Source organism: Microcaecilia unicolor, chromosome 7 (assembly GCF_901765095.1).
Source record: "Microcaecilia unicolor chromosome 7, aMicUni1.1, whole genome shotgun sequence".
In the NCBI taxonomy this organism is placed as follows: Eukaryota; Metazoa; Chordata; class Amphibia; order Gymnophiona; family Siphonopidae; genus Microcaecilia; species Microcaecilia unicolor.
The window spans coordinates 305,835,538-305,859,885 of NC_044037.1; the positions used below are offsets into that span (position 1 = coordinate 305,835,538).

Genomic DNA, 24,348 nt, shown 5'->3' on the forward strand with positions numbered 1-24,348 from the left:
TGGCTATCATGTTGGGTGTCCTGCAGTAATGAGATGTCAATGTGTGGATAGATGACCACGTTGCAGCTTTGCAATTTTCTCTGTGGAGAAAGTGGCCTACCGACCTAAGCCATAGTTCTGACATTTTAAGTCTTGACATGACTCTGCAGTCAGCCTGTGGAAAACAAATTCTACCTTAGAAATAAGCTTATTAATATAGTTCCAGTTATTAGACTAGAAATTTGGTTAGTCACAGCTATGTTCCCCAGTCCTACCTCCCCCTGCCCCAAATCCAAAAATTTAAGCTAGGCTCTGGGAGATACAGAATATCAGGAAATATACATAATTAAATTTCACCCCCCCCCCTCAAAAAAAAAAAAAAACACATCAAAATACAGGAAACTGGTTTGATTGACATGCATTACAATAAATTACAAAAAATAAAAAAGGGGGGGGCGGAGAACAATGATGCCCCCCCAAAGAATAGAAGAGCAATGTTCACTTAAAACACATCAGCATATGGGCTACAAGTTAAAGAGAATAAAATAAAAATAAAACCATGAACAGAACCTCCAGCCATACCTCTATTGCTAATATCTGTCCAGTAGGCTGGAATTATAGGTCAAATGTCCTAGCCCACCTGCAGAAAGAAAATGACGGGCCTCAGGCAAAACTATAAATGAGATCACAAAGAAAATGTTCCCACACAGAGGTCCCCCCGCCTAAGGCATTAGAAAAGTATCTATTTTATTTTTGTTACATTTGTACCCTGCGCTTTCCCACTCATGGCAGGCTCAATGCGGCTTACATGGGGCAATGGAGGGTTAAGTGACTTGCCCAGAGTCACAAGGAGCTGCCTGTGCCTGAAGTGGGAATCCAACTCAGTTCCCCAGGACCAAAGTCCACCACCCTAACCACTAGGCCACTCCTCCACTGTTGCTACTATTTGAGATTCTACATGGAATGTTGCTATTCCACTAGCAACATTCCATGTAGAAGTCGGCCCTTGCAGATCACCAATGTGGCCGCGCAGGACGTCAGACTCACAGAAACAGAAGCCTGCGCAGCCTTCTACATGGAATGTTGCTAGTGGAATAGCAACATTCCATGTAGAATCTCCAATAGTAGCAACAGAATCTCAGTAGTAGCAACATTCCATGTAGAATCTCCAATAGTATCTATTTTATTTTTGTTACATTTGTACCCTGTGCTTTCCCCACTCATGGCAGGCTCAATGCGGCTTACAAGGGGCAATGGAGGGCTAAGTGACTTGCCCAGAATCACAAGGAGCTGCCTGTGCCTGAAGTGGGAATCAAACTCAGTTCCTCAGGACCAAAGTCCACCACCCTAACCACTAGGCCACTCCTCCACTCCACAATCAAAATCCAATTTGCTTCATTTCTTTGAAGGTGTGAATAAACATGTGGATACACGGTTGATATAGTGTATCTAGATTTTCAGAAAGCTTTTGATAAAGTTCCTCATAAGAGACTCCTGAGAAAAAAGAGTCATGGGACAGAAGGCAATGTTTTGGTGTGGATTAGGAATTGGTTATTGAACAGAAAACAGATGGTATGGTTAAATGGTCATTTCTCTCAATGGAGGAGGGTAAACAATAGATGTTCAAATATTTGAAAGGTATTAATCCGCAAACGAACCTTTTCCGGAGATGGGAGGGCGGTAGAACGAGAGGACATGATATGAGAGTGAAGAGGGGCAGACTCAAGAAAAATGTCAGGAAGTATTTTTTCACAGAGAGAGTGGTAGATACTTGGAATGCCCTCCCGCGGGAGGTGGTGGAGATGAAAACGGTAGCGGAGTTCAAGCATGCGTGGGATAAACATAAAGGAATCCTTAGCAGAAGGAATGGATCCTCAGAAGCTTAGCCGAGATTGGGAGGCGGGGCTGGTGTTTGGGTAGTGAGGCTAGTTCTGGGCAAGACTTCTACGGTCTGTGTCCTGAAAATGGCAGATACAAATCAAGGTAAGGTATACACAAGAAGTAGCACATATGAGTTTATCTTGTTGGGCAGACTAGATGGACCGTGCAGGTCTTTTTCTGCCGTCATCTACTATGTTACTATGAGTGCTGTAGGGATCAGTACAGGGACTGGTGCTATTTTTAACATATTTATAAATGATTAATAAAGAAGGCCCGTTTCTGGCACAAATGAAACGGGCGCTAGCAAGGTTTTCGTCAAAGCGGCGCTGGTGACCCCTCCACCCCCCCCAGGGTGCCAGCGCTCCTTCCATCAACCCCCCCCCCCCGAGGTCGTCGTAGGCAGTGCTCCCCCCTCCATACCCCCCCCCGAGGTCGCTGCCGCTCCCCCTCGTCCTGTATGCCCTTCCCCCCATTTATGGTCTCAGGACCCCCCTTCCATCCCCACCTCACTGGTGTGAGGACCCCCCTCTCAGTTCTCAGGACCCCCTCCCCCCATCTGTCATCCCTGGAGCCCCTTCCCCCCACTCTCTCTCTAGTGCCATGCACCCACTGTCAGTGTCTGTGACCCCGCAGTGCAAGCAGGACGTGTGCTGCAGCCCGTGCTCCGGTTCAGTGTTGCACTGAAGCTGCTGCTGTGTACGTGCAGAGGCTGAGCTGTAATATTTCCCAGTTGACTCGTAAGTGGGTAGATTTAGAACCTGTGAGCTGCTGCCGACTGCAAAGACTGGGAGAAAGAAACGTTTCAGTCTTTTGTGCTCCTATGTGAAGGGGGACGTGAGCTGCAGGCTCTCCCCTTCATTAGTGCTGGCTGTTGTAAAAAAAACGGTGAAGGGGAGTAGGGACAGACGCAGTTTCAGGGTTCTTTAAGCTTTGTTTTTGCTTTTGTTTTTGTTTCAGTTCCCGCCCTCATTTCCTGTTTGCAAGGCAGCCTGAATCTGCGTCCCTGCATGTTCCCCATCACTGTTTTTAACAACAGCCAGCATTAATGAAGGGGAGAGGCTGCAGCACACGTCCCCCTTCAGATAAACCGGATATCTCTGGCGCCTCAAGTTTCCGGCTTGAGGCTTCACTGGAACGTTGGAGGTGCCTTTTATATATATAGATATGAAGTTGGAACAATAAGTGAGGTGATTAAATTTGAGATGACACAAAACTATTCAAGGTTGTTAAAACACATGCAGAGTGTGAAATATTGCAGGAAGACCTTAGGAAATTGGAAAACTGGGCATCCAAATGGCAGATGAAATTTAATGTGGACAAATGCAAGGTGATGCACACTGGAAAGAATAATCCAAATCATAGTTACCTGATGCTAGGGTCCACCTTGGGGGTCAGCACTCAAGAAAAAGATCTAGGTGTCATTGTAGATAATACGATGAAATCTTCTGCTCAGTGTGTGTGGCAGTGGCCAAAAAAGCAAACAGGATGCTAGGAATTATTAGGAAAGGGATGGTAAATAAGACTGAAAACACTATGCCTCTGTATTGCTTCATGTTGTGTCCGCACCTTGAGTACTGTGTTCAGTTCTGGTCGCAGTATCTCAAAAAAGGTATAGCAGAATTAGAAAAGGTTCAAAGAAGAGCGATCAAAATGATAAAGGGGATGGAACGCCTCTCGCCCTTCAGCTTGGAAAAGAGACGGATGAGGAGAAATTGTGAGTGGTGTAGAACGAGTAGAAGTAAATCAATTTTTTACTCGTTCCAAAAGTACAAAGACTAGGGGACACTCATGGAAGTTACACAGAAATACTTTTAAAACACATAGGACGAAATATTTTTTTTTACTCAATGAATAGCTAAGCTCTGGAATTTTTTGCCAGAGGATGTGGTAGCAGCGGTCCGTTTTATACTTCATATAACCATTGTTATTTTTTTAATTTTGATTTTTTATGCGAATAAACACAATTTTTGGTATCCTCATCCATTTTCCTCACTTTTTTTCTTTCTATCTCACAGTTTCGTGAGGGTTTTTACCTCCTTTTTGTTTTTTGCTATTTAGACAGACATGGGGAAGCAACTGTTTGCCCCAGGATTGGTAGCATGGATTATTGCTACCATTTGGGTTTCTGCCAAGTACTTGTGACCTGGCTTGGCCACTGCTTGGAAACAGGATACTAGGCTAGATGGACCATTGGTATGATCCAGTATGGCTGTTCTTATGTTCTATATTCTTATGTAGGGGGCAGGCAACCAATATTTAAAGCAGCAAAGCACAGAAATAAATTTAAAGCAGCAAAGCACAGAAATAAATCACTGATTTCTTCAAAACCAGTGCTAGCACTCAAACATCAGGAATTTAACATTTAAGATAGTAGTGCATAAGATGATAAACAGATATCAGAAATGTAAATTTAAAATAATAAGCAGTGCATAAGATACAGTAGGAGACCGTATACTAGACTCTATACTACAGCTGTACCAAACTGAGTATGAGTTGTGGAAATTCTTGGACAAAGAGATGGCTTAAGTTGTCCTGGTTTAAAGAATGTGGTTTAGGACATGTACGCAGTATTATGTTTGGAGTGTTCAAGGGCTTAGTAAATGTCAGAGAGCCTATTTTTCTCATTATATTTTTGCATATACTCCCTCCCTCACCATCTATGGTAATTCCTGCACATACCCTGAACCATACCAAGAATACAGAACTACACAGAAGTTCCCTGAACTATGAGAGATTACCTGATTGCTCCACACACCCTCATCCACAAGAAACAAATGTTATAAGAGAAAAGCGATATTCATCTGCATGATACTGGATGTGCTCCTACCTCATCTGGCAGTTTCTGACTCAGGTAATATGCCCTTTTCATCTTCTCCTCTGGGAAGAGATCAATCGTGACCCTGGGTTTCTCTTTCTCAAGGCTGGACAGACTGAGCAGGGGAAAAATGGAAGAGTTATTCTCTCCTGTGCACAAAGCCTAGCTTTCCATCTACAGTGGAGTCTGCAGCCCACAGCCATAACAATGACCTCCATTTTGAGCACAGAGTTATTTTGAGGATAAAATGGAACAAGCACAGTCAATTAAACCCAAGCTACTGCTACCCAAGTTGCCTAGAGACAGGTGGAGGCATATTTTCAAAGCACTTACTCGTACAAAGTTCCATAGTAACCTATGGAACTTTGTAAGTCTGTGCTTAGAAAATAAGCCTCACGGTGTGCTAGCAAAAGCTTTCATATGAGAAACACGTTTGGATTGTTTAAAAAATTTAACTGCAAATCTGACTAAAGGTGAGATACAATCAGGTATAGCAGGTAGTTCTCTACCCAGGAGGACTTATACTAGAGCTGTACCAAATAGAGTATTTAACTATTCAGCTGAATACAAATACCGAATCCAAATAATGAGCATTGAGCTTTAACATAATAATAAAAGAAGCAACATGAAATCAGAGATCAAGTGGGGTTGGGTTTTAGAATGATAACAGAGGACTGGAGTCAAAAGGGTAAAGAGGATATAGTTCGGCAGGAAAGGGTTTGGAAGTACAGAGGGGAGTGTTTGGGGTGGTGACAGGATGGAAAGAGGAAGGGAGAATAGGGTTAAAATGAAAGAAAAAGAGAGGAGGCAGGGTGGTTGGAATTTTAGGAAACAAAAAGAAGGGGAGCACAAGATCGAGTCAGGATAGGAAGAGATGGTACAGCAAAAGGAGAGGATGAGAAAAGAGTGGGTGGTGAAAGAGTGGTAGAAGTTGACAGCAGAATAAGGGAGAGGGGTGTAGGGTGAGAGAAAAAAGTGGAGAAAGCTGTTGAACACAGAATAAAGGGGGAAACGAGGATTGGAAAAGGATAATGGGTGGGGTTCTTGTGAGGCTGGGAACGTATTGGGGCTGTTTTGCCAGGTACTTATGACCTGGATTGGCCACTGTTGGAAACAGGATACTGGGCTTGATGGACCTTTGGTCTGTTGCAGTATGGCAAAGCAATGTTCCTTGTTTCTATGGGGGGGGTGTGGGAGGTCTTACTTTTGGGCTGTATACAGAGTCTAACTTGTTTTCGCTGTAGCAGGAGGTGTGGCATTGAGGACACCTAGATCCTCTTGCTTTTAACTGGATGTAGGAGGTGTGGTGATGGGGCAGCTGAGCTTCTCTTGCTATTTTAGTTGGAGAAGGAGGTATTATATTGAGGCCCCCTTGTTTTTCTTTTTGCTACTGGAGTAGGGGTTGTGGTTGGGGCTGCCAAGCCTCTCTTGCTATTGTAGTTGAAATAGGAGGTATTGTATTGGGATTAAGGGCTCTCTTTTTTTTCATTGGCGTAGGAGATGTGATGTTGGGGCTACTGAGCCCCTCTTGCGCCTAATGTGGAGTGTAAGGTGTTATATTGGGACCACTGAGCCCCTACAATAGCACATATTACATAACTGAAGCAAATACTGCAAATGACTCACAGAAGGAGACCAAGAAGTAACATTAAGTCTATATTAAGGACACTGGTCAAGATTATACTTTTACCAAATCTCCTTCTGTAAATGTTACTAGATATTACCAATTTCACCTTCCTTAAGGTCCATGCCAGACCAATCCAGACAAGTGGGAACTACCTTAAACTGGGTGGGAGAAAGCAATGACAGCTCTCAGAACTTCTTCTCAAGGCACACACTCTCCTGGCCTGAACATTTGATCTAAAGCGCTTAGTGTGGGACTTTAGAGGCATGACCTGTGTCGTCCTACTATTATCTGGAAAGATTTGTACTTCTAATGCCCTCCTCAAGAGGTTTGTTGCCCCTCTAGTAGCAGAGAATTCTTACTGGTGTGGCCTAAGATAGTCACCTCTGACTCCTTCATGTCATTTTAGGACCCTCCATAGCCAGAAAAACCTTTTTGAATTTGGAAAGGAATGGAAGCTTACAAGAAAGACTTCTTACACTCTAAGCTTGGCAATTCCTGCCCTCACATAGCGCTATGTAGAAAAACAATATTAAAGTGGCTGAAATGCAGGGGGGGGGGGGCATGGAGAAAGGAGGAAGCAATATGGAAAAAAAGAAGATGAAACCTATCCATAAAGGTGTCATCTATAGATCTCTAACACAAACGGAGAAGATGGACAAAGATCTGGTCATAAATATCCAACAGTTGGGAATGAAAGGGGAGGTGCTTTTGCTGCGAGATTTCAACCTTCTGGATGTGGATTGGATTGTCTCGTCTCATCTGCCGGATCGGAAGGTGCAAGACAGATTATGGATGCCTGCCAAAATGTTCTGCTCAGACAAATTGGTGATGGAACCAATGAGGGAAGGGATGATGCTGAATCTAGTACTCACAAATGAGAAAAGTGTGCAACATCTGGGTGGGTGCCCATCTCACCAGTAGTATGGTTTGATATAAAAGAGCTAAAGCATAGTGCGGACACACAAAACCCAAAGTCTTGAATTTCAAACATGTTGACTAATTTAAAAAAAAAGGGGGGGGGGGACATTACCTGAAGAAAGAGTTGACAAGATTAAAGGACATAAGAGAAGTGGAAAAACAGTGGTCTAAGCTGAAAGGAGCTATAAAAATGGCAACAGATCTGTATGTAAGTAAAGTAAACAAAAGCAAGAGAAAAAAGGAAATCAATACGGTTCTCTAAGCAAGTGGCTGAAAAAATAAAAGCAAGAGAGGTAGCATTCAATCGCCTTCTACACAGAAAACACATCAGAAACTATAGTGTTAACCAGACACTTTGAAGGACAGCATTTTGCCAGAACAGAGCACTGCACCAATGACTTTATAATGATAATACTAAAAAGAAATTTCAAAACCATCCAGGAACATAAAACCATTGAAGTTAAAATGGTGAAATACTTTGGCACCCACCAGACAGGACTTAAAGATCTGAATTTCCTATCACATTATAAAACATATTTCTTTGTCACCCTCTGATCATCTCTCCTCCTGTTTCTCAACCCCTCCCCTACCTTCCCCATAATACTGTCACTGGAATGCTTTTACATTTCACAGATATATTCTGATATGTGTCATCATTTACTCATTTCTTATTTTCTTTACCATCTTATTTTCTGTGACTTGTATTATTTCTATTTATTACCATGAAAAACAGAAGAATTCAAGAGGAAGAACAGGCAGGAAAAAAAATGGCTAGAGATAAAGAGATATCACAACTATTTTTCAGGTATAAGGAGGAAAGCTAGAAATGGAATTGTAGGGAAGAGGAACCCAAACTATAGCTACATGATGCAAAGTTCCACATTAAGAATCACTGACCAGGAAAAGGATTTTTGTGTCGATGATACGTTGAACCCTCTTTGCTCACTGTGAAGCGGCAGCTAAGAAAGCAAATAGAATGTTAAGAATTATTAAAGATAGGAATGGAGAACAAAACTGAGCAAATAATAATTGTCTTTGTATCATTCCATGGTGAATGTACCAGATGCCTGGTAAGAATGAGGAGCTGCTGCTACTTCCTGGATTGGCATTCTTCCTGGATCCTCTTCTCGGGTGTGTGTTGCTCCACTCCCATGTGACCTAGATGGGCCAGGACAGGATCGCTTCCCTTCTGGCTTCTCCTGAAGGATCCTTGTGGCATGAGGAAGCATGGAGGGGCATTTTCGATAACTTGTCCAAGTCTGAATTGGGATATTTTTAAAACTATGTCCAAAAAACTCCATCAATTTTAGAGCCATTTTCGAACAGGAAAAACATCTGATTTCACTTTCAAAAATGGCTCAAAGCAGGATGTTTTTGCACAGGCTTCTAAAAAGAAGAGCCATTTTCCAAACTGAAACGTCCAACTTATGAACGCCAAAAAAGTAGGCATAAGAATGTCTATCTGGCATCATTTTAAGCGAAATGGCCACACAGACATCCCTGCAGATCAGAGGGGCAGCTTAGTGGTCAGTGCAGGAGCCTTTAACCAATGGCAATTCCCACCGTAACTCCTTTACTTTCTATTGTGAGCCCTCCAGGAACAGAATAAAACCTGCTGTACCTAACTGTACACCATTATAATTGCCTTCACACTTGCAAGTGTCTTCTATATTTAGGTATAGTAGGTAATTTGATGGTTTTGGAGGGCTCACAATTTCCTCCACAAATATACTAGGTAAAGTGGGACTTGGACCTGGATGCCCTTGTTCATAGTCCACTGCACAGACCACTAGGCTATTCATGGGAGCACCTTGTTGCTCTGCTGGGTAAGAACTAATTTACCCTTCCTTATTGTCCCATCAGATCAGTCCAGACACCTGGGATGTACCAAAGCAGTACTCAGTGAGGGTGAAACACTGAAACCCCTGCTGGTAACACTTGTCCCAAGAACTGAATCACTTTCAGCTTGAATATCAATTCTGTAGTGACAGTTAAAAGAATGCGTAGATTTCCAGGTTGCCACTTTGCAAATTTCATGAGGAGGAACTAAGTTGTGCTCTGCCCAAGAAACTGATTGACCCCTTGTAGAATGAGCTTTAAATACTTCTGCAGTTTGATGAACATGGAGAATATAGCCTCTTTAACGCACTGGGCAACTCATTTTTTATGCTGCTTCCTCTTTATGGCTCCATCAAAAAGAATAAAGGGCTCATCTGATTTCCTTATTGCCTCCATACTCTTCAGGTACTTCAACATGCATCCCACATCCAATTTGTACAAGGCAACTTATTACCCTCATTTTTAACATCCTGAAAAACAGGTAAAGAGCCTCTGATTCAGGTGAAAGGACGACAGCACTTTGGGAAGGAAGAATGGAACCAGTCTAAGTACCACCTTTTCCCTGCTCAAGACCAAAACAGGTTCTCTACAGGAAAAGGCCTATAATTCGGAAATTCACTTAGCTGAATAAATGACAAAAAAAAAAAAAAAGATATCTTTTAATGTTGAAGAATCCAGAGGTTCAAAAGGAGGCTGAACTAAGGTAGACAAGACAAGACCAAATTTAAATCCCAGTGGGGAATCAACATATAAAAACGGAGAACTGAGAAGTTTAACCCCACAGAAAAAAAAACATACCATGTCCGTATGCAAAGCAAAGCTCTTTGCCTTCATGAGGCTTATAAAATAGGAAAAAAAAAAAAAAAAAAACTTTCAATGAGGTGAACACCAGCTCCTTGTCCAAACCACCTTGCATGTCACAGTTTTCCTCCTGTTTTGTAGATATGTTCCCTTAAAGACACCGTCGTCACGGTGAAACGTGGCCCCACGTCAGGAATAACAATGGGAAAGTCGTTTTAAACATGATGAGCACCAACACATGGGTGTGTATTGATCAGCAACAGCACAACAAGACCCTGCACTGGACAGAATACGCCTAAAAAGGTAAGTGCCACTCCTACTTACAATATTCTAAGGACTGTGATTTCCATCTATACGCTCTTTTAAAAGAGGCAGGCAGGCTGGCTGGAACAGTGCTGTGATGGTTTAGGGTTGTTGTGCTGCATGCTGTTACCGTACACCACGGTAATTTAGCACAATAGCAAACACTGAGCACTGCATATTAAAAAAAACAAAAAATAGCAAATACTTGAAGAGGTGTGGCATTATATACTGGTGTGAATATTATACCTACATTAGAACTCTTAGCACAAGTTAGCATTTAATTGATCCATAAGTGGAGTTGCAGTTAAATTATAAGGCCAAGAAGTGCACAGTGATGCATTTGGGGTGCAGAAACCCAAAAGAGTGATACCGAATAGGAGGGGAGAGATTAATAAGCTCAACTCAGGAGAGAGACCTTGGGGTGTTGGTGTCTGAGGATCTAAAGGTGAAGAAAATGTAACAAGGCGACGGCCGTGGCCAGAAGAACGCTAGGCCGCATAGAGAGGGGTATAACCAGCAGAAGAAAGGAGGTGTTGATGCCCCTAAGCAAGTCGTTGGTGAGGCCCCACTTGGAGTATCGTGTTCAGTTTTGGAGGCCGTATCTGGCTAAAGATGTAAAAAGACTGGAAGCGGTGCAAAGAAAAGCTACGAAAATGGTATGGGAATTGCGTTGCAAACCGTACGAGGAGAGACTTGCTGACCTGAACATGTATATCTTGAAGGAAAGGAGAAACAGGGGTGGCATGATACAGACATTCCAATATTTGAAAGGTATTAATCCACAAACAAACCTTACTATGGAACTTTGTAAGCCTAAGTGCTTTGAAAATATGCCTCTATGTAACTCTATAACTCTATGTGCTTTGAAAATGAGCACCAAAGTAACATAGTAGATGATGGCAGATAAAGACCTGTACTGTCCATCCAGACTGCCTTGCAGTCTGCCCAAAAAGATAAACTCAATGTCTGATGTGATACTACACACATATACTTGATCTTGATTGTCTCTGCCATTTTTCAGGGTACAGATCACAGAAGTATGCCTGCCACTGGCCTTGTTCTCCAGTTATTGAAGCTGAATCTGTCCAGCTATGATCAGGGCACAGACTGTAGAAGTCTGCCCAGCACTGGCTTTGCTTCCTAATTACTGGTGTTGCCATCTAATCAACACGAAGCTTGCTTGGTTCCATGCTTTCTAAACAGGATTCCTTTTTGTTTATCCCAGAAATTTTTGAATTCCATTACCATTTTCATCTCCACCACCTTCCATGGAAAGGCATTCCAGTTATCTACCACCAATTCTGTGAAGAAGTACATAAGAACATAAAAGTAGCCCTACTGGGTCAGACAATGGTCCATCTAGCCCAGTATCCTGTTTTCCAAATAGTGGCCAAGCCAGGTCACAAGTACTACTTATATACTTATGAGTGTATGCAGAATTCTAAGATCCTCGGGGTGAGAGGTCTGAAGCAGAGCATTCGCTTGCACATCCTCCAGCAAAGAGTTCCAGAGCTTAACTATTCATCAAGTGAAACAATATTTCCTCCTATTTGTTTTGAAGGTATTTCCATGTAACTTCGAGTGTCCCCTAGTCTTTATATTTCTGGACCAAGTAAAAAAAAAAAATCGATTTACTTCTACTCGTTCTACAACACTCAGGATTTTGTAGACCTCAATCATATCTCCCCTCATCCATCTCTGTTCCAAGCTGAAGAGCCCTAACCTCATTAGCCTTTCCTCATATGAGAAGAGTTCATCCCCTTTATCATTTTAGCCGCTCTTCTCTGAACCTTTTCTAATTCCGCGATATCTTTTTTGAGATATAGTGACCAGAACTGAACGCAATACTCAAGGTGCAGATGCACCATGGAGCGATACAATGGCATTATAGTATTTTTGGTCTTATTCACCATCTCTTTCCTAATAATTCCTAGCATCATATTTGCTTTTTTGGCCACTGCCGCCCACTCTCTTCTAGTTCTACCACCTTCCCATCTCTGGAAAGGTTTGTTTGTAATTTAATACCTTTCAAATATTTGAACGTCTATCATATCACCCCTGCCTCTCCTTTCCTCCAGGGTGTACATATGTTCAGGTCCTCAAGTCTCTCCTCAGACACCTTGTGACACAAACCTCATTAACATTTTCATCACTTTTCCCTGAACCACTTCAAAATTTTTTACGTCCTTAGCAAGATATGGCTTCCAAAACTGAACACAATACTTCAAGTGGGGCCTCACCAACAACTTATACAGGGGAATCAACACCTCCTTTCTTCTGCTAGTTATACCCTTCTCTATGCAGCCTAGTCACATTGTTTTGTCACCTTGAGATCCTTGGACACCATCACCCCAAGGTCCCTCTCCTGAGCTGTGCTTATCTCTCCCCTCCTATCTGGTACATTTCCTTTGGATTTCTGTACCCCAAGTGCATCACTCTACATTTCTTGGCATTTATTTTGCATTTACAATTTAACATACAAACAAAACACTTGACAGTAAAGCATGTAAAGTGATACAAATAAGAAAAGCATTAAATGCAACCACCTAAGACTTGTGTTACTTAGTCCACAATTAGGAGATCCAAAATAAGAAATACTCCCTTGAAGCAACAGAGACAAATAATGAAACAGAGTTCAACTGCCAGACCTTTGATCATTCTTTTCCTTCTAACCCTTCACCAATGTCACTCACAAACAAACAGAATCAACCCCAGTACCAATCCCTGAGGCACTCCACTAATCACCTTCCTTTCCTCCGAGTGGATTCCATTTACTACCATCCTCTGCCGCCAGTTTCCAATCCAGTTCACCACTTTGAGTCCTAAATTCAGCCCTCTCAGTTTGTTCACGAGTCTTCTGTGAGTAACCATATCAAAGACTGCTGAAATCCAAATAGATCACATCTAGCACACATTCCTCATCCAATTCTTTGGTCACCCAAAGTAGTCATTAAGATTCTTTTGGCAGGATTTTCCTTTGGTAAAGTCATGTTGCCTTGGATCTTGAAACCTGTTGGATTCTAGAAAGTTAAATCTATCATTCAGCAGCAAGTCCATTATTTTTTGTGAGGCTTATCGGCCTGTAGTTTCCCACTTCTTCCTTATCCCTGCTTTTGTGAAAGGGGCCCACATCTGCTCTTCGTCAATCCTGTGGAACCTCTCCCATCTCTAAAGATCTATTCCTTAAGAGGTCCCACCAGGATTTTTATAAACTCCCTCGGTATCCGGGGATGTATCCCATCTGGCCCCATAGCTTTTTATAAACAACTTAAAAATCTAAACACTTTATTCTATGAATGGTGCTATATCCATTCCATTCCCAGATATGCCCTCAGCAGCCAACCACGATCCTTCTCCAGGATTTTCTTCCGTGAATACTGAAGAGAAAGTTGTTTAGCATGTTTGCTTTATCCTCCTCACTCTCCACATAGCCATTCTCAGTGTCTTTCAGTCTTCCAATTCCATTCCTAGCTTTTTTCCTTTCCCCAATATATCTGAAAAAGGTCTTGTCATATCTCTACGGGGGTCTTTTACTAAAGCTTAGCTCAAGTCATCTGCAGCAGGGCCCATTTTATTTCTATGGGTCCTGCTGCAGATAAGTCGAGCTAAACTTTTACTAAAAGACCGCCTATATCTTTAACCATTTTTTCTTCTGCCTGCATTTTCGCTAGCTGTATTTCTCTCTTCGCTTCTTTGAGTTTAATCCAGTAATCTTTTCCATGATCCTCTTGTTGCGTTCTTCTGTATTTCTTGAATACAGCCTCTTTTGCCCTTATTTTTTCAGCCACGTGTTTGGAATATCACAAAAGCTTCCCTGTTTCTCTTGTTTTTGTTTACTTTCCTTGTATAAAGTTCTGTTGTCATATTTATAGCAGCTTTCAGCTTGGACCACTGTGCTTCTAATTCTCCAATGTCCACCTCAACTAGCAAGTCTGAAATCCAATATCTTAGTAAAAGAACGTGAAAATGTATTTCATTCTTAATTACTTTTTGAATACTTCTATTAATTGCTCTTTTATGTTTTAAGCATAGAGTGTGCTGTGTAGATATGTAGGGACAAAACAGGCCTGCAAATGGCACTATGCAACATTTTGTAAAGTTGACTTTTTGATTCTTCGTCAATTACGTACTTTCCACCGCTATTTTGATCAACCTATGTTCCACTCTCTTATTCTGTCTCTCTTTACTACCAGACTTGATTATTGCAATATTGTATATCTTGGTTGTTCCTAAACTAATCTTTAAAAAATTTCAAACTATTTAGAATACAGCTATTAAACTCATTTGTCATGCCCACAAATTTGATCATGTTTCCCCTTTTTTTCAAAAGCTGCATTGGTTACCTATAGAACAACGCATTTAAACTCCTCACTCTTACTTTCTCTGCTTTTAGGATCCCCTGACAATACCTTACGCTCTTGGCTAGATCTCTTCACTCTTTGAACAATCACCGCCTTGTTCTTTCCAGTCCCAAAGTAGCACACCTTGAGTTCCATGTCACTGCTTTTTTATGGCCCCCTTATTGGAATACCTTCTGTAAAAATTATAGAGTTGCTTTAATTACTACTAATACTTATCATTCTATAGCGCTACTAGACGTACACAGCGCTGTACACTTGAACATGAAGAGACAGGCCCTGCTCAACAGAGCTTACAATCTAATTAGGACAGACAAACAGGACAAACAAGAGAAGGGAATATTAAAGTGAGGATGATAAAACCTGGTTATTCAATGATGGTTTTCATTTGAATACCTAGTTATCAAAGACGCTTGCGGTTGGTTCATCAACTGTTCCTTCCCCTTACTACTTTGTCTCATCCTCCATTCTAGTTATTTCCTCCCTCACCCCCCTCCCCCCACCCAATTTGTTGGTTTCCTTTAGACCGTTGTCTGTTTGACTGCTTGGTTTCTTTCCTATTGAGTTTTTGCAGTTCATATTTTTAGATTTGTAACCTGCCCAGATCTGCCAGTCAGCTAGGGTGGTATAAAGTTTTAGTAAACATAAATATAAACATATTGAACCTTTGACTTCCTGGTTAATAAACTTAGGCCAATGTCGGTTCTCATGCAGGATTGTTCTTTAAGTAGACTTCAGGCACATTACTGACAAATCAAGGCTGAAGGAAGGCAAAAATAACAACCTTGTTTACAGAGACGGGGACCTCATGGTCAGAGGAAATCAGCTTGCTGCTGTCAAGGCCTTGTCGTTTGGCCCCTCAAAGATACAACACTGGAAAACTCTAGACTTGTTCTTGTCTAGAGGGTCTAGCAGTTAAAATTTAATGCCAAGAAATGTAGAGTGATGCACTTGGGGTACAGAAACCCAAAAGAGATACCGAATAGGAGGGGAGAGATTAGTAAGCTTGACTCAGGAGAGAGACCTTGGGGTGTTGGTGTCTGAGGATCTAAAGGTGAAGAAACAATGAGACAAGGCGACGGCCGTGGCCAGAAGGATGCTAGGCTGCGTAGAGAGGGGCATAACCAGAAGAAGAAAGGAGGTGTTGATGCCCCTCTACAAGTCGTTGGTGAGGCCCCACTTGGAGTATCGTGTTCAGTTTTGGAGGCCGTATTTCGCTAAAGATGTAAAAAGACTGGAAGCGGTGTAAAGAAAAGCTACAAAAATGGTATGGGATTTGTGTTGCAAACCGTACGAGAAGAGACTTGCTGACCTGAACAAGTATACCTTGGAGGAAAGGAGAAACAGGGGTGACATGATACGGATGTTCAAATATTTGAAAGGTATTAATCCGCAAATGAACCTTTTCCAGAGACAGGAAGGGAAATAGGAATTGATATACCACCTTTCTGAGGTTTTTGGAACTACATTTAAAGCAGTTTACATATATTCAGGTACTTATTTTGTACCAGGGGCAATGGAGGGTTAAGTGACTTGCCCAGAGTCACAAGGAGCTGCAGTGGGAATCGAACTCAGTTCCCCAGGATCAAAGTCCACTGCACTAACCACTAGGCTATTCCTCCACTCCGGTAGGCGGTAGAACTAGAGGACATGAATTGAGGTTGAAAGGGGGCAGACTCAGGACTAATGTCAAGAAGTATTTTTTCACAGAGAGGGTAGTGGATATGTGGCATGCCCTCCCACGGGAGCTGGTGGAGATGAAAACGGTAATGGAATTCAAACATGCGTGGGATAAACACAAAGGAATCCTGTTTAGAAGGAATGGTTCCACGGAATCTTAGCGGAGATTGGGTGGCGACGCCGGTAATTAGGAAACAAAACGGGAGCTGGGCAGACTTCTATGGTCTATGTCCTGATCGTGACTGAATACATAGGGATGGGCTGCAGTGTAAATTTTAAGGGGCTTCGATGTTAAGCTTCAGAACTTAGTATAAGAACAGTACTGAGCAGACTTCTACGGTCTGCTGAGAACGGCAAAGACAAATCAAACTCGGGTATACATATAAAGTATCACATACCATGCAAAATGAGTTTATCTTGTTAGGCAGACTGGATGGACCATACAGGTCTTTATCTGCCATTATTTACTATGTTACTATGGTCAGCATGGCACTAAACCAGAGGAAAGGATATAAGAAGCCTTTCCTAGTCGTAAGGGCTGCTGGGTGTTATCTTGTGCAGTTTACATGAGAGCTGCTATCAGTCCGGTCCGAGCCAGCCACATTATGAAGGCTCATTAATAATAGCATCACCTGCCTACTCTTGCTACTGAGGGACAGTTCTTGCCTGCTGGGACTGACCGAGGTCGTCTGACAGAGTGGGACCACCTGCCCACTGACTGACCATCCAGAAAGCAAGACGATCTGGCAACACAGCTGTGCTGACTGCTTCCTTTAAAGAAGTTCCCGACTGCCTCTGTCTCCAGAGTTCGTGAGTGTGGGAGAGCCTTCTACATCTGTCAAGTTAAACGTTTCTTTCTTTTCATAGTGCCTTAGGGGAGTCAGGTGCCCTAATAGGCTGCATGTGTGTTCTCAACCCTGCCTTGACAGGTATGTAAATTCAGTACTTTACCATTTGGGTAATTTTGTATAAGTGCATTGTCTGAGTTGCACTGCTTTGTTGCTGTCAACATATCTAACAAATCAGCTTTTCTATTTTTCATATAATATCTAAGCACTGTGTCCTATTCTTTCTGTATTTTGGGGCTATAGTGAACTTGGATATTGCGGTTGGAGGAAGGTCTAAACACACCTAATTACCTACTTAAATTCCACAATGCTATTTTTTATAATTTGTCACTATCCCTCTTTACCTGCCCTCTACCTGGGAGCAGGTAACTGTGTTTTAGGCCCACAGATCAGTGAAACTCCTATTTGAATGCCTTTTGAACTATACTTTTTAGACAGTACAACATCAAAGATATTATTATTATTTATATTTTGTTGTCTTCACACCCTTGAACAAGACATTGTACTATTAGTAGGTTAATGACTGCTATTAGATAAAGTTGTAGCATCTGAATACCAGAAACACAATTGTATTTCATTTGTAGTTTTGATCACTGTAAACTTCCTCCTGTGAAAGTTGAAGTCCTCTGTCAAATGAACTCATTTCAATTGTTTTTTCTATTAAGTTACACTTTTTCAGTGGCAACTCCAAGATGAGCTGTATCCAGGCACAACAGGTATTTTACCTGTCCCCAGAAGACCTACAATCTAAGGGCTTATTTACAAAGTCATGTAAAGACCATAATGTGCATTATTTGGCTAAATCTCATTTCAATGTCAGATTTTTTACCACAATGCATGATAAATAATGAACTGTGAAGCACACAAATCAGTTCATTATGGAAACTGAACAAAACAGCTTGTATTAAACCTTAAACTGTGTTAGTCATGAAATGTTGCCACCACCCAAAAGGCTGTGTTAAGTTTCCTCTCCCAGAACAACAAAGTGGCCAGTATTTAAAAATAAATAAATAAAAAATAAAAACAAAATATATACTTCCACCTCAAGTACACCCCTACCTGGATCTGTTTTCCGATAAGAGCACCCTCTCAGCACCCCACACCCAATACCTACTGGAGTTCTCCCTGGTGGGTTATGGAAGGAAAAGAGTGATTCTCAGGTGCTCCTCCCCTAGCAGCTTACACAATCAATATGGCAGCTTCAGCCCCCTTCCCCAACACTCACTAGGAATAGTCTTATAGTACTGCCATTAGGAGGGTTCTGAGGCTGCCATTTAATTTGCAGGAGTATTGAAAGATGACAGTCATGGAACTGCCCCGACTTCCAACTCCCCACCAGGGAGTAGTGTTAATATGTGGCCTGGTTTTAGATTTAGAAGGGAGATTTTGGCTTAAGTTTCGGAGTCTTCCCCAACACTTCTCAGACGGCAGAGCGCTGTGCCACTGAACCCAGAATCTGTTTGATGTCTGTACTGAATTGAAACTTTGGTAAGAATAAAGCCTTCTATCTGAAATCTATCTCTGTCTTTATTTTCAAGTATTCCTCACCTGTCACTTATTCTACAAACTAATCTACACACCCACCTGACACTCATTCTGTCTAGAAAATACTGCTAGATTCTAATAGAAAATATGTGGGAACATAAATGGCCCAGAATATACCTAGATCCAGAAAGACAGAAAGCAGTAGTTATGGGAATTAGTTTCGAATTGCGGCTGCTAATGCCTCCCCAGAACCAACCTCCCTGGGACTGGAGGGAAACTGTAAAGAACCTTTTGGATGAACTTAAGATGTTTATTCCCCCATGTGGAAGAGTCCAGAAGGAGTCTAGAAGGGGTGAGGTTAAACAGTGGTGACCCCGCCATCCGCTGCTAGAAGTTGGTCAAGTACCAATCTATTTTCCCAACTCCTCCTGTCATCACCTCCTTACTAACTCCTGAACCAGAACCCCTTGTTACGTCCCCTCCTTCTGAATCTCTTACCTCAGACTTCTCCACTACCCTTACTTCCTCACTTACACAAGCAGAACTCACCTTGTGGAAGCAAGCTGGATGTTTTCTCAATCCAAATGGTATTTGGACCCATCCTAACGGTCAATTATGTGTTTCACAGCATGTTTTATCCCTTCTTTTGCATGCCCTCCATTATCCTTTACATTTAAATGCTAGTACACTGTATGATCAATTGTCTTCCAAGTTATGGGCTCCCCAAATGATGCCCATGTGTCACACTGTTATTCATAATTGTTACAAATGTTTTCTGTACACACCCAAACGAGGACCTGTCATTCCTTCAGGTCATTTGCCTGTTGTCCAGGGACCTGGCCAACATTGGTATATTGATTTCACAGATATGCAGACACCTGTTCGTGGTAAACGGTATCTGCTTGTCTGCGTGGACGCTTTCTCTAAGTGGGTGGAAGCTTTCCCTTGCACTAGAGAAACCGCTCAAACTATGGCACAGTCACTGTGCCAAGAAATTATTCCTCGATTTGGTATTCCTGCCAAAATTACCACGGATAATGGTACACATTTTGTGAATGAACTGTTGCAGAACCTCCTTCCAGCACTTGGCATTACACATAGAACTGTCTGTGTTTACAAACCCACCAGTAATGGTTTGGTTGAAAGATATAATGGATTGCTTAAAACCAAAATGCGTCAGCTTATGGCAAATGAGATAAGAAATTGGCTTGATGCCCTCCCGTTGGCACTTTTATCTCTTCGTGCCACCCCATCCGCTTCCCTTAAACTGACGCCTTTCCAATTATGTACAGGTCGTCCAATGCGACTCCTACCTGGCAATCCAGACACTCAAGTACCCGATCAATACTCAGTATATTGGGATATCTTGCAGACTATTGTAAGTTCTCTGTCCTCAATTCCACAGGCCATTTCGGACAGAAGAGGGGATTGTGATGTCAATAGATCCCCCCCTTACAAAGTGGGCGATCTAGTGCACCGGCGTTATTACACGCACAAAACCTGGCGAGATCCCATCTACGTTGGGCCCTTCAAGATAGAAGCTCTGTCAGCTACAGCTGCCAAGCTTGAGGACCACACATCCTGGGTCCATCTGAAAGATATACGAGCCTATCCGAATACCCAATCAGGCCTCCTGGATGTTTCCATTGATGTTTCCAGCACGGCAGCCACTGGAGAGACCTGTCCCACCACAAACCCCATCTCCACCGCCACTGAGCCCAAGACCACCGACCCCGCACCCAACACTCTTGAATCATCTTGATCAACTCGACCAAAGACTTAACCACTTAATCAACTTAGATCATCCATCTCCTGATTCACACCTCCTTGATCTTGCTGATATAGTCATTCAAACCTTCGCAGAATCTCCAGAGTCACCATCTGAACAACCACCTGTATTTGAACCAGCATTTGAGTTGCCATCCTCACCTCCACCTCCCACTGTTCCAGCTTTCCCACTTCCCTACGTTGATCTTCGCATCCGCCTCATCCGTATCCGTAATCTTGCAGAAGATCTCACCCAAGTCCGCAACTTAGCAGGACAGTTGAATCTGGAAGAACAAGAGTCTGTTGCGTTTTCAACAATACAGAATTTGCACAGCAACATCAGTGAGCTGCTCGACATTCTACATTTGTATTTCCCGAATCAAGCCAGATAAATGCCACTGTTCACTCCTGAAGAACTCATCCCCTTACAGACTATTTCTCTACATAAAGTTCCTATCCCAATAGCACCTTTCCCAACCACCCCTGTGAAAGTTTTAATACCACCTCGCTCCCCCGCTGGTACAATTCTCCACAGGGAACCAACTGCGGAGAACCTTGCTGCCCTTGATAATATCAAGGAACCTGATCCACCAGACCCGCAGAACACTGGACTTTATCCTGTTGATAAGTGTGACTCTGAGCAGTTATCTGAAACCAATTCCCATTGGTCCAACGACTTTGACGGCACATATTTGGAAGGCGACACCATTCCTGACGACACTGACGGAACCAGCACCCGCCCAAGTGTTGTCTCTGCAGCAGTAACGGTGTTACATCAGTACACCCTCTTCTTCTGCTTCCCATCTGCCCGATTGTTCGCTGTTGGACTCGTGTGCATGATCCTACTTTGTATAGGTTTGGTTTTGTTTTTCACTACCCTGTTTACCTATACTGCTGACAGTAACCTCTTTGATCTTTGGATCACACTTACTGCCTCTCCCTCTGGCAACGTTACCTTGCCAGCCGGAAACGCCACGGTACTTGCAACTACTTCGGTACTTGTAACTACCCCATCAGTACTTGCAACTACTTCTGTACTTGCGACTACTCCTGCAGTACTTGCGATTACTTCTGTACTTGCATCTACTCCTGCCCCACCGCCTACAACAGCAGCCTACACAGAGCCCCAACAGTACACAATCAAACGCCTGTTTGCACACACATCCCTCCGGACGATCAAAAAGATCAGTCCCCTTGCCACCAGTATCCCCACCCCCTGGGCAGACACATCTGCCACGACAGACTTTTCAACTGGCAATCCTCCAGTGCCTATTAAGACCTCTGCGACTACTCCTGTCCTCATTGATTCTTCTGTTCTGCATCCTACAAGTGTTCCCAATAATATCAGTAGCTCGGTCCATATTGTCCCCAATCGTACAACTACTTTTGCGGATAATATTACCTTGCTTGAATTACGACCCACCCCTCCTCCTTATTCTTTGGTTCCTACTGGTGACGCTCCTCCTCCCACGAATACTACCTTAGCCACTCCAAATATCACCGTCCCAGCCACTCGTCCTCCCAGATAGCTCAACATCCCTAAGTAACCATCAATATATGTCCCAGAATTTACCAGATAACCCACCTTCTCCACCTGATTCTCCCCCACCGTCGCCTCTAAATTTAGGTGAACACCTAATCCCTGAACCCCCAGAGTACCTTTTTGATCTAAGAGAATTAATACATCCCCATTGGGACCCAGCTCCAGAAGACGATCCCAGTTGGGACCCCTTCACCCGATACCAGACACTGTGTGAACCTTTGTTTGAGAGTTGGACACTAGGTCCTAGCCGAACGGTTACAGACACTCTGGTACTGTTTGGAGGAACCTTAGGTTTACAAGTTGAACAAACCGACGACCTCCTAATAAGACCAGAAACTGGTGACGTGGTAGATTTTTGGTTAATCACATACGCCGTGCTGGGCACTGACTGGATACCCTTCCTGTTCATTAGAGAGGTTGGATTGGGACCTTTGGAAGTATATAGTCTTTTCGAAATCCCCGATCCTACTGAAAGAGGGGCTATTAGAGTTTACCCCCCATACCCACATCACACTTAATGATATATCAAGCCTTGATATATTTTGGAATACTGATTGTTCTGATAGCAGCACTTGCTAAGACCCTCGGGATAATTTTGTTGCTCACCTTAATCATTAGCCGTCACTTGCCCTTCGTACAATCTTGATACAGTGCTTGATTATGAAAACTACCAACATGAAGTACTTAGCCCTCCTGTTGTGTGTGCTCACCATGCCCATGATACAAGGAACACAATATCTAGCAAGTTTTCTGCAACAATTTACGACCACTTATGAAATAACATTACCCACTACCAAGGACACAACCACAATAACCCTTGATGTATGTTCTTATACTATGTGTGGGGAACATCCGGTACAGCAATATTTGTCAGCTTTTGAAGTGTACATGTGTCCCTTCTCCAATTGCGGAAGTTGGGCACAAGTATGGTGGTATACAGGTTCATGGGTTCCATACTCAGGTAGTGAGATTCCAGATCTCAAAAAGAGCATTTCCATCATGAAATTGCGAGTGACTAACCTTTGTCCAATGACCAAATGTAATCAAGTGGCTATCACTTTCAGAGGAGTAACGGCTACTACATACAGAACTTATTCCTTAGGAATTGATGCCACAGGTAGAGATCCCATTGGAAAATTCAAGATTGTTCCACCCCCAGCCCAACCAGAAAATAATCCTTTGATGCCAACAAAAATCCCAGAAGAAAAAATTCCTTACCAGATCGTGCCAATTAATAATTCCAAAGATTTGATAGCATTAGAAACAGGATTTGGAGAAACAAACCTATGGCTCGAATGGGCGCATTATACTACAAAGAGTTTGAATGTCTCTAATTGTTATTTTTGTTCCCATGCAAGAGCAGAACCAACAGTAGTTCCTTTCCCTTTAGATCTCCGCAATGATCCAGATGGGTTTTGGTGTATGCTAGAGTTGCTTCAAGTAACAACTAAAGTGAATAAGTCTTGTCAATATCTTGACGAGCACCACCCCTACTTACCCCCTCGGATGAGGGTTCCACCTGCATTCAGGATTCCAGATCCTGCAACCAGATATCATACATGTCTGGAACGATATGGGGTGAAAAATACACGGTTTCTAGGTAATTTGACCAATTGTAATACAACCCTAGAAAAAGGGACTCTACAAAATTTAAATCTCACAGACTTTTCACAGGCTAGAGCAGACATATGGTGGTATTGTGGAACTCATACTATCCACCATACACTCCACAGGAGTTGGACAGGCAGATGTGCCCTAGTCAAATTGATAATTCCAATTATTATAGCATCCTTACTCCCTCCTCACAGCAGCTCTTCCTCACGAGTGAAGAGAAATGCAATGCCAGGATCTTTTGATGATCGGGTCTATATAGATGCTATTGGAGTTCCAAGAGGGGTTCCTGATGAGTTCAAAGCCAGAAACCAAATAGCTGCAGGATTCGAATCAGTTTTCTTTTGGTGGTCTACTATAAATAAGAACGTAGACTGGATCAATTATATATATTACAACCAGCAGAGATTTGTGAACTACACTAGGGATGCAGTTCAAGGAATTGCAACACAATTAGACGCCACTAGCAGGATGACGTTGGAAAATAGATTGGTACTTGACCAACTTCTAGCAGCGGATGGCGGGGTGTGCCATAAGATAGGTACACAGTGTTGCACCTTTATCCCCAACAATACAGCTCCAGATGGATCGATCACCAGAGCTTTAGAAGGCTTAACCTCACTGTCACAAGAATTGGCAGAAAACTCTGGCGTTGATACATCCTGGACTGGTTGGATGGATAAAGCTTTTGGTAAATGGAAAACATTTATCATTTCAGCAGCCACGACCATAATCATAGTGGTAGCAATTTTTGTATTAGTAGGATGTTGCATAATCCCTTGTGCTAGAGGCTTAGTAGAACGCTTAATTGAAACTGCAATAATGAAAAAGACAACAGCAGGACAGTATGCCCTGTACGAAAATCTCCTTCCCAACACCACAGGAGATAACAC

General features: G+C 42.6%; 1 protein-coding gene across 4 annotated transcripts in view; it reads right to left on the reverse strand.

Annotated features, from left to right (window-relative positions):
- Positions 1 to 24,348, reverse strand: part of TTLL4 (tubulin tyrosine ligase like 4) — a 171,920-nt gene that overhangs the window by 42,382 nt on the left and 105,190 nt on the right. For all 4 annotated transcript variants that reach the window (XM_030209263.1, XM_030209264.1, XM_030209262.1 and 1 more), the window contains one exon: positions 4,688 to 4,790. In XM_030209263.1, the coding sequence (XP_030065123.1) occupies positions 4,688 to 4,790 (103 nt within the window). The remainder of the gene's footprint in view (positions 1 to 4,687; positions 4,791 to 24,348) is intronic.